Source organism: Mauremys mutica, chromosome 5, assembly GCF_020497125.1.
Source record: "Mauremys mutica isolate MM-2020 ecotype Southern chromosome 5, ASM2049712v1, whole genome shotgun sequence".
Lineage (NCBI taxonomy): Eukaryota > Metazoa > Chordata > Testudines > Geoemydidae > Mauremys > Mauremys mutica.
The window spans coordinates 139,137,982-139,155,589 of record NC_059076.1 but is presented as its reverse complement, the minus strand read 5'-3'; the positions used below and the strand labels follow the sequence as shown (position 1 = coordinate 139,155,589).

Sequence of the window (17,608 nt, the reverse complement as noted above, 5' to 3'; positions counted from 1 at the left end):
GTATATTCAGTGCTTTGAACATTCAAAGCACTATCCAAAGAACGCTAAGTACATTGCTTCTCAGGAAGAATTTGTAGTACAGACTGGGAATTCCACGGTGATCATGTCTGGGTTTGGTGGTGTGGTGCTTGGCCCTAGACATCTGCCTGATTATTGGTTCTATGTAGGTGGGTGATATCTTTTACTGGACTAACTTCTGTTGGAGGAAGGGTCCAGTTTTTGAACTACACAGAGCTCTTCTCCAGGTCCGAGGAAAGACCTGAAGAACTCCTCCTCTTCTTCTTCCTTCTCCAGACCTGAAGATTTTTTTCAGTACAGTACCTAATCATTATGCAAAGACACACATACTAGGCATTTTTTAAAAATGTGATCATGGACGAAAACTCAAGATCCCATACCACTGAATCCAAAGGGAGCGACGTGTGCTTTGCATATCTGTAAAACCAGCCTTTAATTAAATACCGAGGGTAAGTAATACTTTCAGGTGTGGAGGGCAGGGACAGGAACAAGGCAAACTGCATCACTATTGGAGATGATAAAGCTGAGCTTTGCACCTAAACTGACAAGTAGACAGAATTCTCGCAAACAAATTTATTTTCTTAGTACATTGGCTATCCAGTGATTGATTTTTGTTTGTTTTTTAGCGTTGCATTAAAATCGTGACAGGCTGCTCCTCAGAGGAGGATTCAAATTATTCACGCTGTCAGCAAAAGCACCAGACAAACAAACAGGAGAGAGGGCTTTTGGTCTTCGAAAAGGAAGAATGACCTACGTCTGCGTTTACCATTCTCAGTGGCAAACAGCAGGGTTGACAGTGATGAATAGGAAGGTCAGGGCAACAGCATCTGTCTCAATTTTCCTGACTGAGATGGCATCTCAGGCCTTGGTTGGGCGGAGCAGGTCGCCTGCCCCTGCTGCTCAGGTTGGCGGCACCTGCTATTGAATGTCTGAGTGCTCCTGATTTTGTCTCGCAGAACAATTGCCTCCAGATCTCGTGGAATTTAAGGAATCGTGCTTTTAAAACCTATATTAAATGTCATCCATTTTCCTTAGTGTTTGGGGGTTTTAAGAGGGAAAAAAAAGCTGCCGCTTAGTGACCCATGTTAACAAATGGGAAGAAAATTCGACAGGGTTACGAAGTCCATTTTCAGCCAAGCAAAAGGAAGCTAAACTATTATTAATGACAGACGCTTCCCATTATTTTCAGCAGCGTAGACTGGCCCTCCATGAACCCAGATGTTGATAATTTGGGATTGAAGACAACTTTTTCAGGGCCATAACCGTTACTAGACTTTTACATGTGGAACTGTTGCAAAATTCAGATACGGTTCACACTGCTTGGGGCCAGATCCTTCCTCAAAGAGGATTCAAGTAAGAATGTTGAGAATTAGGAAAACGTTAAGGATCAGGCCCTCAGACAGAAGAAACTTAACTGGGTAACCAGCCAGGGAACTTATTTAACCTTGATAGTGAATGTCAATGGTTGCTGATTAATTGAAACAGTCTTAGCAACATTTGTGTTTAACGGGAACATTTGGACAGTATCAAATGGTACTCACTTAAAGAGAAGTGACATTTCAAGTTCTGATTTCTTTATACAAGGGTGTTACCAAATAAAGATTATAATAAACAAGCATGAAATGCAATCAACATTTTCTCAGGACCTGGTACTACTCGCACTGAAGTCAATGGCAGTTTTGCCACTGAGTTTAACGGGAGCAACATTGGACTGACAGAATGTCCCAATTCAGAGGGCTCTGCTGTAATGGGATTGTGCCACAGAACTTTGCCAAGACACGTTCCCAATCCTAACATCAACCTTCTGGCTTTCAGGGTCGCAAGAGAGCCACAGGGGTGGGTATTTTGAATTTTCACTTGTGGCATTTTCAAACCCAAGTTGTGTTTTTTGTTTCTGAAGTTAATTTTAAAAAACAACTATTCATCAGCCCATGCAGAGGAAATTTACATTTGCATCAAGCGGTGTATCTACTGCAGAGGTGGATCATTTGATATTTTCACAAATGCCCAGGGATGTAATGACAGATACATTACATGGTATGGAGCTGAAAGCTGGCATATAAATGATCACTCTCAGGCAGTAATTTTCTCCTAAAAAACCCTAGTGGCTTTGTTAAAACATCTTTCCGCTGCAGTTGCAGAAAATCTGGGATGAGGTTTCAGGTCTTGTGTTTGGATCCTCTGACTGAACAATTGCTTGATTTTATAATACGAAATTTCACAGAAAATTAGTCTGTACTGCGAAATGGTGACTTTTTGTATATTTGTAAATGATTTGAAAATATCCTTATAATTTAACTTGGAAAAAATGTCAATGGAGCATGTGCACAGTATTTTACCTCTGCTATGAAGGAAACAAAATGGTTCCATCGGTTCTGCACTGCATTTTACAACCCTCTGTGTACACCAAGATAAGGAATTACTTGGATAAGGCTTTGGGCCTAATGCAATGTTTACACCCACTTTTTAGCCAGGCAAACTGAACTGGTCTTTACAGGAAGTTTTCCTGAGTAAGAGTTCAGTAAGGACATCAGGATTCAGTCTATGATGTATATAGATTCACACGCATTCACGTGACACCTGGACATTCACATTGTGCCTGTTTCACTGACACTACACTGCATCCCAAGAAACCCTAAGCTTGATATAGGGGCAAATTCTGCTCTCTGTGTAAATCCTCAACCTTAAATTAATTTGCACAGGTGTCACTGAAGTCAATAGGGTTGCACAGGGCATAATCTGGTCTGGAAAAAGCCCATTACTGTAGGGATGATGCATGAGAAGGAAAGAACAGAGATGGAGCATCACAGCCCAAGTTGAATTTGTGGGGCTGGCAGTTAGAGAAATCTTACTTTGCTAACTGAACAAACTATACACTGAAATCAGTGGGACACAGTGATTACTTAACCCTGCAATGTCATTTTCACCACGTCACTTTTTTAGGGTAGAGGTGCATTTTAAGTCAAAGATCTAAGGCTTTTTACAGGGTTTATGCAGAATTATGCTGCGTACCATCAACATAGTCTAGGTCTAACTCCTATCTAGTCTCCTCACTGCGAAATCAAACATTACAGAGAATAATTAGGCAAAGCATCATAATTGCTTAATGAGGAGAATGATTAAACTATTATCCATGCCTGCAAATCCTTGGTGTGTGCTTTACATCACCTACTGCTATACCACCCAGTACATTTTTTAAAATGTTCACAACTTATTCTGAATGCAAATGTCATGGATTCAAACAGGTTAGAAAGAAGAAAGACCTATCAGGTGACTAGCCCATCTCCTTGCCAATGCAGGACTAGTCCCTACAGCATCATGTCTAGTGTTTTGCCTAGTCTTGTTTTAAACACTCCAAGCAATTGGCCTTCCACAGCATGTCCTTCAGAGAATTTTTTGCCCTGCCAGGTGAATGCCACTGAATAACAGTGAGATACTGTTATTCAAAGGACAAATAGGAAATTAAATGCAAATTGTTAGCCAAATATCTAAATATTAGGCATAGCACACACCACATTATTATTGTAGTACATACAGCACACGGGCAGTTATGTTCACAGAAGATATTACTCCTTTCCCACAATGTTGTTCACTTCCATTCATGTAAAAAGTAATACCCATATAACCCTTTGCACAGCTGAAGTCAGCAGTGGCACGGGCAGATACAAAACCCTGTGAAAGGCAAGATGCCTGAATGGTGTGTCCTAGTACAGGTTGGGATGTACCTCTGTGGCCTAACTGGTACTTGGAAGGCAGTATTTAAAACACAGATAAGGAAGAAACTGGTGGATACAAGAAAACAAAACAAAAAGCTGATTGGTGGTTTAAGTCTTGGGTGCAGAGTGCTACCTAAACCTCCAAAGAACCCTACTCTAGATATAGCAAGTTTAAAGGCATATTTTTTGAAGCACACTTTCTGTTTCAGGCGAACTGAACACCGTGAGAATTGCTTCCCAGAAGGAATGGTAAAGTAGGAACTCTCTCCGTTCTGCACTGTACCGCTTTGTCTTTGATGATAACATTTGGCATTTCAGTTATTTGTTCTCTTACACATTCTTAACGACAAACCACAAGTGTAGTCAAGCAACTGGCTATACTCTAGACAACAAAATAGAAAGGGACACTGCAGAAAATGAAGACTGTAAAGGTCAGGCCAAGAAGCGTGTTTGTAAAGTGGGGAACCCCAGTACGGAAGTTGCCTCAATAGTGTATTTTCAGTCGATGCCTATCATCACCCTGATCACATTTTACATCCCCTCTCCTCTCCATTTTAAAATGTATGCTCCTATGAGGCAGGGACGGTGTCTTCCTCTGGGGCTGGAAAGTGCTACTGAAAAAGGAAAAGTTGCTTCCTTTCAGTAGACCTTCAAGATCAACCCAAGAACCACCACTGTCCTAGCAGCAAGCCCCAGTGCCCAATGACTAAACATGGTACAACAGGATAAATGGAATGATTTTGTGCCTTACGTTCACACTCCTCTACATCCAGGTTGAATTGCTGTAAGGCCCCCAATGTAAGCTGCCTCACTTCAGCTTCTAGCAGCAGCTGCATCAGTGAAGTGGATAAGTGTTTGCATGCAGACATACATGCAGTCTGAGCCACCTTACCCTGGAAAATAAAAGGGAAATCATTAAGGAAATGATACATAGGATCCAAATGGGACCAACCTCTTTAATCAAAAAGTACTGTACATTCCACCCACCTTAAAGAGTCCCCTCTGGGACTTGGCATTGATATGGTTCCCAGACATATGAAACCTTATTGTAATGATCCTCATTAAAAGAATTCCTTTTTAATAACTTTAAAGAAGCTACAGCTGGGCTAGATCCTGCATGATAGAAAAGGCCGCCTAAGAGCAGCTCAGAGCCCTCAATGCTGAAGACCATTGCGTTTAGTGCATTCAGCGCCTCTTTATATCAGTCATGGATCAGCGTTCATGTCGCACACCCCATCGGTACTCAGCCTGGGCCCAGGCAGCTAACGATCCAACCAGCGGACCAAATTCGATGAGGAATCCTGGTCACGTGCCATCTAAGGCATGTTGCGCATATGCTAAGAAGAATACCTAAGCAATGCCCAACAGCTAATGGGTACAAGTTACAACATAAGCTTATTTTGCACATCATCTTTCTTGAAAACTGCATGCTTTAGAGAATTTACTTAGTTCCTAGGCCAAAAACAATAGCACTAACTGTATTCATAAGTACTGCAAACTCAAATCAACAAATGAACCAGTATCTGAAGATATGCAGAGTGGGATTTTCAAAAATGTTTAGTAACGGCCTAACTCCGCTCGCATTAAAATCAACGGGAGTCTTACTATTGACTTCAGTGGGAGAGGAGCTAGGCCTAGTGCCCAGATAACACATGAAATCTATATTATGCTGCGGCTCTGGCACCATTCTCAGGCACCAGTTTGGATGAGAAGCATAGCGGAGGTAAGCCCGTGGCCCGCTGCAGGGTGCACACACTCCTACTGTCTATAGCTGTAAATGCAAAGTCCATACTAAAGACTGGCTCTAGCAAGCTTAGTGCTCTTCAACCTTCTTCTGATGCTATCTAGGTTCCTTGCAGACACAAACAAGGCGCGAGCTGAAGGAAATGTCATTGAAGGAACAAGGTAATTGAAATAGCTGTGGTTATCCTGATAGAATCACTCCCCGGGGGGAATCCGAGGCAGTTGGCTGCACCTCCTGTCTTGTCCCACACTAGGGAATGTGATTATCAACATTCTGCTCCCCTTAAACCATATCTAATTCACCAGTGATTAATTAACTGGTGATGCCTACAGGGAGGAAAAGTAACTCAGCCATTATTACATGAGGGCAGCAGTGACTGCTGCTGTGCACTAAAGCAAAGCCAAGTGCTCGTTGCAGATATTTTAAAACCTGTGCGGACAGTAACTTCTTTAGCTCCAGCATGAAAAACATAAATGACAGCAAGTACAAGTGGACAAGACCGCGCCGATAAAGATCCAATCCTGCCTCTACTCACAGGCATTAGGATTTTCTCACATTAGTTAGGAATCATTCCTCTTGCACATGTACACAATTTAAACTCAAAAACATAAAATGTGACCCATTTCCAGGGCTTTCAGTTTAGCCACAACTCCCCCCCAGTTTCAGGGCTCTCTGCATGGGGAAATTTACTGGTCTAATTATATCAGTAGAGATGTGCCAGTGTAAGTCCCTATGGGGATGCTCTCTTTCGAGATTCAGAGTCCCTTTTTTGGTTCCACTTAAACCACTTCCAGAGAGACAAACTAAACTGAAAAGGGAACTCTAGATCCTGAAAGAGAGATGTCCACACGGGGAGATATACTGCCACAGCTTTACTGGTATCACTGCTTAAAGCACAGTATAATTATATTGGTATAGCTATCCCAGTAAACTTTCTTGTGTAGAAAAGCCCTAAACCTCGAGTCCCGTTTCTTGGTGGAATGAAGGAGGATTCAATAAGAAACAGGATCAGAGTTTTAGGGCTTTTACACACATGGAAATTTACAAGTAAAATTGCTTATAGCACAGTATAAATACACTGGTACCACGATGTATATAAACTTCCTCATGTAGAAAAGCCCTAAAACTCTGATCTTGTTTCTTATTTAATCCTCTTTCACGCCACCAGCTACGCCACATATACTGTCCACCACGTTACCTTCAGCTCCCTTGTGCCTGTGCCAACATTTGTAAAATAGGAATGATGCTTATCTTTTGTAGAAAGGCAATTTGAAAATTATGGATGAAAAACCCTCTATGAAAGCTAAGTACGATTATTTGTGCAACAGGATTCAGGGACGGTCACACTGACTGTTCTGTTGCATTTTTTTTACTGATCAGTTGAATAGTTTGTAAAAGTTGTAAGGTAATTTTTTACCAACTACTTAAACCTCTTGAGATTTGTTAGTATATTATTAAAAACTTAAATTGCTATTAGCTTCAGCTGCTACAGGAACTAAAGAGAAAATTCTTATTAAATCTTTAACTATTATTTCCAACACGTACTTTCTTTAGGCCTTGCCAATTAAAATTCAATCTTGAAGAACAGTTGAGATCTCAACACAGAAAAGATAGTGCCAGGTACAACTGCCTGGAAAGGTCAGATAGGTGATACTGGCAGTAAAATCGTATGCAGTGGTGCTGTAGCAGTACTGCTCCCAGGATTTTAGAGACCAGGTGGGTGAGGTAACATCTTTTATTGGACCAACTTCTGCTGGTGAGAGATATAAGTTTTCAAGCTCTTCTTCAGGTCTGGGAAACGTACTCAGTGGGTCACAGCTAAATATAAACTGGAACAGATTGCTAGCCTACGTAACAGAGAGTCCTGTGGCATCTTTAAGACTAACAGATGTATTGGAGCATAAGCTTTCATGGATGAAAGCTTATGCTCCAATACATCTGTTAGGGCTTGGCTACGCTTGAAAGTTGCAGCGCTGGGAGTTACAGTGCTGGTCGTGCAGCTGTGCAGGAACAGCGCTGGTGTGTGGCCACACTCACAGCTACCAGCGCTGGTGTGTGGCCACATTTGCAGCATTTGCAGCACTGTTGGGAGTGATGCATTATGGGCAGCTATCCCAGCGTTCAAGTGGCAGCAACGTGCTTTTCAAAAGAGAGGGGTGGGGTGGGGCGTAGTGTGACAGGGAGCGGGCGAGAGAGAGAGAGAGTGGATTTTTGGAGCCAACTCTGTGTGTTACCTTCCTGCCTTGAAAAATCAGAACATGTTCCCAATCCCTTACCCTTAACTCTTAACTGCAAACAGCCTGCATCCAACACGACTCCCCGCTGTTTCACTCACTCCCTGCCTGCCTCTCATTTGATTGTTTACAGCCAGGTACAGATTGATCAACGCAAACAGGAGCTCTGTTTGTTTTTTTATATAAGCAGCACCGGCAACGGAGCTCCGCGCGGAGCTCGGAGTTCACAACAAAACAAAGAGAGGCTGCATAACAAAACAAAGAGAGTAATTTAGTTTAAAGCATTCTGGGATATCTCCTAATACCCTGGAGGCCAATTAAAGCACTGGTGTGTGGCCACACTTGACGAGCAGCGCTGGATCACCAGCGCTGCACTCGTTATACCCCAACCAGACCAGGTGGTCAGCCAGCGCTGCAGCCAGGGAGTTGCAGCGCTGGATGTGCCTTGCAGGTGTGGACAGTTACTAATTGCAGCGCTGGAAAGCCTCCACCAGCGCTGCAACTTTCAAGTGTAGCCAAGCCCTTAGTCTTAAAGGTGCCACAGGACTCTCTGTTGCTTTTTAAAGATCCAGACTAACAGGGCTACCTCTCTGATGCTTAGCCTAAGTAGTTAACACATATTTTAAGGGACCATTCAAGGTGAAGTGGCCAGTTAACACCCCCCTGCAGTGAGTAATCTGGGCAAAGCCAAGCACAAACTACTAAAATGCCTGCATACTAATGTAAGGAGCCAGGGGAACAAAAGGGAGGAACTAGAACTATTGGTGGTGCAGGAAGTAAACCAGATATTATGGGGATAAGAGAAACATGGTAGAATAATAGTCATGACTGGAATACATGACTGGAATAGTCATGACAGGCATTGAAGGGTACCTGCTGTTCAGGAAAGACAGAAATAAATGTAAACGTCGTGGAGCAGCACTATATATTCAAGATGAGGTAGACAGTAAAGAAATTAGAAGCGATTAAATGGATGAAATGGAATCTGTGGTCAAAATCACTGAGGAAAAAAGGTAACAGAGGTTGCACTGGGATAGTGCTTGGGGTGTCCTAGAGACTCCCAGGATTCAATTTCAATATGGACAGAGTCCTCTTAAACATTTTTAATGAAATAAATGCTACTGGGAATTGTGTGGTTATGGGAGACTTTAATTTCCTAGATATAGATTGGAGGACAAGTGCTACTAATAATGGTAGGGCCCAGATATTCCTGGATGTGACAGCTGAAAGATTTCTTCACCAAATAGTCACCAGATCAACACCAACAGTCACCAGATCAATGGCAGAGATGATGCCATTTTAGATCTTCTATTGGTAAGTAGCAAGGACAGCAACAGCAAGGATTTGTAATGAATCTATAAACTCAGGGGTTGTACCCTGTGACCGGAGAATTGAAAATATAGTACCTACACTTAAGAAAAAAAGTGATCCAGGAAACTACAGGACTGTAAATTTTACCTCAATTGTATGCAAAATCTGAGAACAAATTTTGAAATGGAGAGTAATTACAGGCATAGAGGTAACCAATAATTGGGATAAAATACAATATGGTTTTGCAAAAGGTTGATCGTGCCAGACCAACCTGATTTCTCTCTCTGAGAAGATATCTAATTTTCTAGACAAAGAAAATGCAGTAGATCTAATCTATCTGGATTTCAATAAAGCATCTGATATAGTTCCACATGGGAAATAAGTTAAATTGGAGAAGAGAAGGATTGATATGAGAATTGAAAAAGAACTGGGTAAAGGGGAGATTACAATGGGTCATGCTGAAAGGTGAATTGTCAGGCTGGAGGGAGGTTACTAGTGGACTATAAGAACAGCCACACTAGGTCAGACCAATAGTCCATTTTTCCCAGTATCTGGTTTTCAGGCAGTGGCCAATGCCAGATGCTTCAGAGGAAATGAACAAAACAGGGCAAATATTGAGTGACCCATCCCTGGCTGTCCACTCCTAGCTGTTGACAGTTAGAGGATAGGGACACCCAGAGCATGAGGTTGTATCCCTGATCATCTTGCATTGATGGACCTACTCTCCACAAAAGTTCCTCAAAGGTCAGTCTTCGGACCAATCTTATTTACCATTTTCATTAAACGACCGGGACACAAAAAATGGGAATGTGCTAATAAAATGTGAAGAAAACACAAAGTTGGGGGTATTGCCAATACAGAGGAGGACTGGAATATACAAGATCTGGATGACCATGAAAACAGGATGAAATTTAATAGTGCAAAGGACAAGGTCATGGCACTTAGGGACTACCAACAAGAATTTTTGCTCTAAGCTGGGGACTCATCAATTGGAAGTGATAGATTAGGAGAAAGACTTTGGGTGTATTGGTCAATCACAGGATGGCTATGAGCCATCAACATGATGTGGTCACAAAAGAGGCTAATGAAATCCTAGTAAGCATCAGGCAACATCTTATCAGTAGAGATCGGGAAGTGTTAGTACCATTATACAAGGCACTGGTGAGACTTCATCTGGAATCCTGTGTGCAGTTCTGGTCTCCCAGAAAGATGAATCCAAACTGGAACAGATGCAGAGAAGGGCTACTAGGATGATCAGGAATGGAGAACCTACCTCATGAGAGGAGATTTAGGAGCTCAGCTTATTTAGCCTAACAAAACAAAGTCTGAGGGAAGATACGATTGCACTCCACAAATATATCAGAGGGATAAACACCAGGAAGAGAAGAGAAAGGAATTATGTAAGTTCATGGCCAATGCTGGCACAAGAACAAATGGACTTAAACTGGCTATCAATAAGTTTAGGCTTGAAATTAGATGAAGGTTTCTAAACGTCAGAGGCGTGAAGTTCTGGAACAACCTTTCAAGGGGATGAGTAGAGGGCAAAACACCTAATTCGTTTCATGACTGAGTGATACATTTATGGAGGGGATGGTATGAGGAGGTTGCCTGCAGTGGCATATGCCCCATCCACAAGTGCTATTAGCAAATATCTCCAATGGTCTGAGATGGGACGCTGGATGCAGATAATTCTTTCCGAGGTGTCTGGCTGGTGGGTCTAACTGATTGCTCTATTTGGGGTTGAGAAGTAATTTTCCTCTGGGTCAGATAGACAGAGACCCTGGGGTTTTTTTCATCTTTCTCTGCAGGGCAGAACATGTGTCACTTGCTGGTTTGAACTAGAGTAAATAGAGGATTCTCTAACTTGAAGTTTTAAAATCAAGATTTGGGGACTTCAGTAACTCAGAGCTATGAGTCTGGTTTTTTAAACCTTTTATCATTTTTGTCGGTCTCCGCTGGACTCTCTCCAATTTGTACACAACTTTGATGTGTGGCACTCAGAACTGGACACAGCACTCCAACTGAGGCCTCACCAGTGCTGAGTAGAGCAGGACAATTACCTCCCATGTTACCATACCCTAAATATTAGCCTTTTTTGTAACAGTATCACATTGTTGACTCATTACATTTGCAACCCCTCCAGCTTGGTGGCATCCACAAATGTTATAAGCCAGGGGTCGGCAACCTTTCAGAAGTGCTGTGCCGAGTCTTCATTTATTCACTCTAATTTAAGGTTTCGCATGCCAGTAATACATTTTAACGTTTTTAGAAGGTCTCTTTCTATAAGTCTATAATATATAACTAAACTATTCTTGTTTGTAAAGTAAATAAGGTTTTAAAAAAGTTTAAGAAGCTTCATTTAAAATTAAAATGCAGAGCCCCCCGGACCAGCGGCCAGGACCCTAGCAGTGTGAGTGCCACTGAAAATTAGCTCGCATGCTGCCTTCGACACACATGCCATAGGTTGCCTACCCCTGTTATAAGCATACACTCCACTCCTTTATCTAAGTCATCAATGAAAATATTGAATAGTCTTGGACCCAGGACAGACACCTGCAGAACCTCACTTGATACATTCCCCCCATGCCAGTCTGACAGCAAAGCATCGATAACTACTCTTTTAGTATGGTCTTTCGATCAGTTTTGCACTCATTTTATGGTAATTTCATCTAGACTACTATTTCCTAGTTTGCTTATGAGAATGTCATCTGGGTCTGTGTCAAAAGCCTTACTAAAATCAAGACATATCACATCTATCCAACTACAGCTTTTGCACTTATCCGTCAGGCCAGTAACACTATCAAAGAAGGAAACTAGAATGGTTTAGCAAGAAATGTCCTTGACAAATCCATGTTGGCTGTTACTTATTATTCATCTTCTAGGTGCTTACAGACGGATGGTTTAATAATTTGTTCAATTAATTGTTTAATAATTTGACAAGATTTGAATAAGCCATCTTGTTCAGAGTGGCATTATTTTTAATTTTTTTCAGTGTAAATAATAATCAGAGCTAAAACATTAAAATATTGAATACTATAATTTACAATACTGTTCTCCTCTTGAAAAGTGGCTATCACGTATGTAAAATTGGCATCTTCCTCAACCAACAGATAGGCTCTTCATGGGCATTTTCATGCATAGCTGCTCATACTTTCCTTAACAAAAAAACCCAACCACAAAATTCTTCTAGTCAACACAGCTGTGAGAGCGAGCTTGACTCTTCTCAGTCTAATGCATTAGCCAAATCATGACCGGTGTACATCTCTACAACCCCACTGATGTCAATGGAGTTGCAGTGGTGTAACTGACAACATAATTTAGCCTGCAGAATCCCAAAAGATGAAAACAGACATGATGTGGGAGCAAGATAGAATCACAGACTCATAGGGTTGAAAGGGACCACAAGGGTCATCTAGTCTAACCTCCTGCCAAGAAGCAGGATTTGTTGTGTCTAAACCATCCAAGACACATGCTATCCAGCCTCTTTTTGAAAACCTCCAATGAAGGAGCTTCCACAATCCCTCATGGCAGTCTGCTCCATTCTCCTACAGTTCTTACAGTTAAGGAAGTTTTTCCTGAGATTTAATCTAAATCTGCAATGAATCATAGAATCAGAGACTATCAGGGTTGGAAGGGACCTCAGGAGGTATCTAGTCCAACCCCCTGCTTAAAGCAGGCCCAATCCCCAACTACATCACCCCAGCCAGGGCTTTGTCAAGCCTGGCCTTAAAAACCCATTGCTTCTTGTCCTACCGTCTGTGGCAAGAGAACAATTTTTCTCCATCTTTTTCAAGTATTTGAAGACTGTTATGTCCCCCACCTTAATCTCCTCTTTCCCAAACTAAGCATACCCCAGTTCCTTCAGCCTTTGTTCTCAGGTTCTCCAGCTACTCTTCAACTCCCATGATATAAAAGGGGCTTGTTCTTTCAATAGGAAAACCAGGGATCTGTTTGTCAGAGTTTGAATTCCATCTGCTTCTGAAGAATTATGATGGAAATTATGAAGGAAAATAATGGTAAGGAAATGGTCTGATCAAGTTTATTTTTTCTTCAGCCTCTAACAGAAATTTAGGGAGGGGCTGAAAAACCAAGCTTTCCTTACGGAATATGGTCAAGGACATGCAGGATATTGGGACCTGGATCCCATTCATCTGGCTGAAATACCAGCTAACAGGAAAGCTACCACTAGAATAGAGAAAATACTATAAGCAACCCACCTGAGGCTTTTAGAAAAGGGAGCACTCACAGCCTTCCTTGAGGTTTTACTAAGGCTGAGAAGGACATTGCACCAGAAGATAGATGTGGATTGGGTGTTTTGATGGGCAAACAGATTTCCCCACCCACTAGAGGGCAATGCTAACCGCTAAGCAGACTTCCAAGGATGCCAGCTTCTACAGACCAAAGCAACAAGGTGGGGCAAGTAAGTTTCCTTTCCCTGCACATTTATCATACCCCATAGTCACAATCTAATGCATTTTTTCTTGATGTGCTTTCTTTAATAATCTAACCAGTTTTGCTTGCCTGGTTTGTTCTCAGGTTCCAGCTATTTTTTGACTCCCAGCGGCAAAACTTCCACTTAATTTTAATTGGAGCAGAGTTGGTTTTTAGAGGTTTTTTGTATCAATTGAAGATTCACTGCCACTCTACATTTCAAACCTTCTCTGGCTAAGAAAAGCTACACGAAGCTCTCTTTAGAGCCTGTGAAGTCACTCCTTTGGCCACAGGAGTCCTAGAGAAATGATATGGGGTGACTTCAGTCCCATTGCTGCCCCACAGTATTCTGTTCAGATTCTTCTACAGCCTTTATCACCACGGTAGTCGAGTGCCTGCCAGAAATGTCCTATACAACTTGACTAATATCTGTTACATAGCTTTTTTCTTCTCCCTTCCTCTCGCTATAAGAAAACTGTGTGGATATTTAAAAAAAATATACATACACATACACACACACACACCCTGTGCTATTAACAAAAGGCTGATCAAAGAAGTGCACTTTGCACTTGGAGTGAACAGTGGTGAGGTTGGTGTGGTTCTCGATCCTGAGGTCCTTCATTCCAGAGAGTTGGACCAACACCTAAGAAAGCTGTCATTGCACAGAAAAGCTTAACCTTTGCGGTAGTCAGTTCCACTCTGCATGAGAAGTCGAGCTGACTATTGTCCTCATCCTAGAGCTTCAGGTGACTTTTTAAGATGTCCTTAGGCCAGAACATGCCTGAAGATAAGACCTAATGCCTTGAGTTTGGTAGTATATCTCTGAGATGCTAGCGTAGAGTGGATGATAGCTCTAATATACTTGCACAGGCCTATGTTGCTGAGGAACTATGCTGCCATGTTCTGAAGTAGCTGGAATTCCCCAAAGGCTGATGGTTTCATGCTCAGGCAGATAACATTGCTGTCGTATAGCTGAGAAATGAAAAAGGCATGTATTACTGTGTATGATGGAGTATTTTAGCAAATCTCAGTATGATTGAGAAGCCGCCAAAGAAACAAAATCTGATCTTGTGAGGTCAATGCGTAGACCTAATTAATGTTTTAAATACCGTTATCTATGTATACAAACTATTTTACAACTATGAGGTTTGTTAATCCATAGAAACTAATATTTTGCTCTCACACTTGCTTGTGCTTAAATTGCAGAACTCACAGATAAAGCAGGTTCAAGATGTTAAAGGAAATGGTATTAGCAATTCAATAGGTAGCACTCGACCTTGTGATGCAGAATTGAACTAATGCCTCAGCACAGTAATGAGTTCTGTGCTGCTGGAGGGGCATATTTCAAATATTCCAATTTATGGTCATTAAAGACCTTGTGACACTTTTTTTTCCTACCTGGATACCTCCATCAATTTCAGCTGCATGCAACATTTTGCTTCATTTCCTGCCCTAAACTGGTTTGTAGTACTGCTATATAGTGTTCAAACGCTGCTGTATTTGACTCCACAGGTGGCTGACGTTCTTCTATATAAAAGTTCTCCAAATTTGTGTAATTTTTAGATACAATTTTAGATGACTGGACAATGAAATCATCTAAGCATCATCATCATCATCAATCAACGGTTAACAAATGCAGGAGCAAGAACATTAAATACACACGTTTTAATAAAACAAGGGACATACTTACAGAACAGCTAGTTTTTATGGCAGCTTTCCAAAATTCTATTCACCTTCCCAAATGGGGAGAGGATTTGGGTTTTTCTGATGGTTGAGCAAAATATCGAGTTATTTTCCTCACTGTAGTCAGGACAGGCAAGTAGATTTTAATGCCTGTGCTAGTAAGTTTTCCTGACAGTTTTAGAATAATCTGTTTTTAAAATTAATCAGTATAATCTTAATATATCTTGCAAGCAACAACCATTGTTGGGTTTCATTCATCTTCTGCAGGGGGATTTTCCTTCTGGTAAGATGTTGGTCTATCCATTATGGAGGAAATACGCTATATATATGTCTCCTATTGTTTATTGCTGTTCCCAATGTCCATGAGCATTCATTACTCACCTCAAAACAAACAGCTTTATTAAAATTAACATGAAACACGGGAACTGTTATGTCAGGTAGCGCCAAAGCCTTTTACATTATATCATGTATTTGTACCATTTTGACACAGTCGGTGATTTAAAGATCACTTGTGCCAATTTTTCATTTCCAAATATAGTGGTAATCACAAAACTATTTCAGTGCTATTTTTCTTCATTATTGAGAACAGTCACTTGGGTTTTATTATGCACTGGCAACTCAGCTCTATTTGTTCACAATTTCATTCTAGCTTTAATTGACAGATATAAACAAAGCTGTCAGAAAGGACAGACAGCGGTAAGTTGTACATTGGGGCCAACATTTTGAAACATGAGATCATTTAAAAAATGTAATGTTCTCTCGCTCTGTTTTATACAAATAATACTTTGTACCTGTCAGGCCAGATCCAACTGCCATTGAAGTCAGCGGGGCAAGACTGAGCCCTTACAGAACTTTCCACCTGTAATTCTCAAAGTTCTTTATAGAGGAGGGGAAGAGCGGTCATCTACATTTTACACATGGTGTAACTGATGCACACAGAAGCTGAGAAACTTGCCCAAAGCTACATAGTGAGAGTTGCAGGCAGAGCTGGGAACAGAACCTAGGTGTCCTGAATCCCAGAACCATTTAAAGTCCATTAGATAACAAGTGCTCTTCTGTTCTGGATGCTACGAAAGATAAGAACATAAGAACGGCCGTACCGGGTCAGACCAAAGGTCCATCTAGCCCAGTATCTGTCTACCGACAGTGGCCAATGCCAGGTGCCCCAGAGGGAGTGAACCTAACAGGCAATGATCAAGTGATCTCTCTCCTGCCATCCATCTCCATCCTCTGACAAACAGAGGCTAGGGACACCATTCCTTACCCATCCTGGCTAATAGCCATTAATGGACTTAGCCACCATGAATTTATCCAGTCCCCTTTTAAACACTGTTATAGTCCTAGCCTTCACAACCTCCTCAGATAAGGAGTTCCACAAGTTGACTGTGCGCTGTGTGAAGAAGAACTTCCTTGTATTTGTTTTAAACCTGGTGCCTATTAATTTCATTTGGTGACCCCTAGTTCTTGTATTATGGGAATAAGTAAATAAATTTTCCTTATCCACTTTCTCAACATCACTCATGATTTGATATACCTTTATCATATCCCTCCTTAGTCTTCTCTTTTCCAAGCTGAAGAGTCCTAGCCTCTTTAATCTTGCCTCATATGGGACCCTCTCTAAACCCCTAATCATTTTAGTTGCTCTTTTCTGAACCTTTTCTAGTGCTAGAATATCTTTTTTGAGGTGAGGAGACCACATCTGTACACAGTATTCGAGATGTGGCGTACCATGGATTTATATAAGGGTAATAATATATTCTCAGTCTTATTCTCTATCCCCTTTTTAATGATTCCTACCATCCTGTTTGCTTTTTTGACCGCCTCTGCACACTGCGTGGACATCTTCAGAGAACTATCCACGATGACTCCAAGATCTTTTTCCTGACTCGTTGTTGCTAAATTAGCCCCCATCATGTTGTATGTATAGTTGGGGTTATTTTTTCCCAATGTGCATTACTTTACATTTATCCACATTAAATTTCATTTGCCATTTTGTTGCCCAATCACTTAGTTTTGTGAGATCTTTTTGAAGTTCTTCACAATCTGCTTTGGTCTTAACTATCTTGAGCAGTTTAGTATCATCTGCAAACTTTGTCACCTCACTGTTTACCCCTTTCTCCTTCAAATGTTTGAAAGCCATTTTTGAAGTTTTCTTTCTCTATGTAGACGGAAGGTGGTGATCTGAACTGCCCTATGACATTCATCAGGTATTTTGCCATGAAGCTCATCTTGTCAGCTATACCATAGCCATACCACCATCTTCTGTTAACTTATCACCTGCGGTTCTTTAGGAGGCACAGTGGTGGCAGTTCAGTATGTGGTGCTCTTCTTTGTGAGTTGGCACTCAATCCATGCTCCAAGTGTCATGAGAGGCCTGGACCCGAAATGACCTGCAGCCATCTTCTGTATGGACTTAGCATAACCCGCAGCCATTTTATATGTTCAGCCACCATACGTTGGAAATAAAAACT

General features: G+C 41.4%; 1 protein-coding gene across 2 annotated transcripts in view; it reads right to left on the bottom strand.

Moving 5' to 3' along the window:
* The window catches only part of EXOC6B (exocyst complex component 6B), a 447,723-nt gene that overhangs the window by 118,017 nt on the left and 312,098 nt on the right, over nt 1-17,608 (bottom strand). For both annotated transcript variants that reach the window (XM_045018685.1, XM_045018686.1), the window contains exon 19: nt 4,486-4,627. In XM_045018685.1, the coding sequence (XP_044874620.1) occupies nt 4,486-4,627 (142 nt within the window). The remainder of the gene's footprint in view (nt 1-4,485; nt 4,628-17,608) is intronic.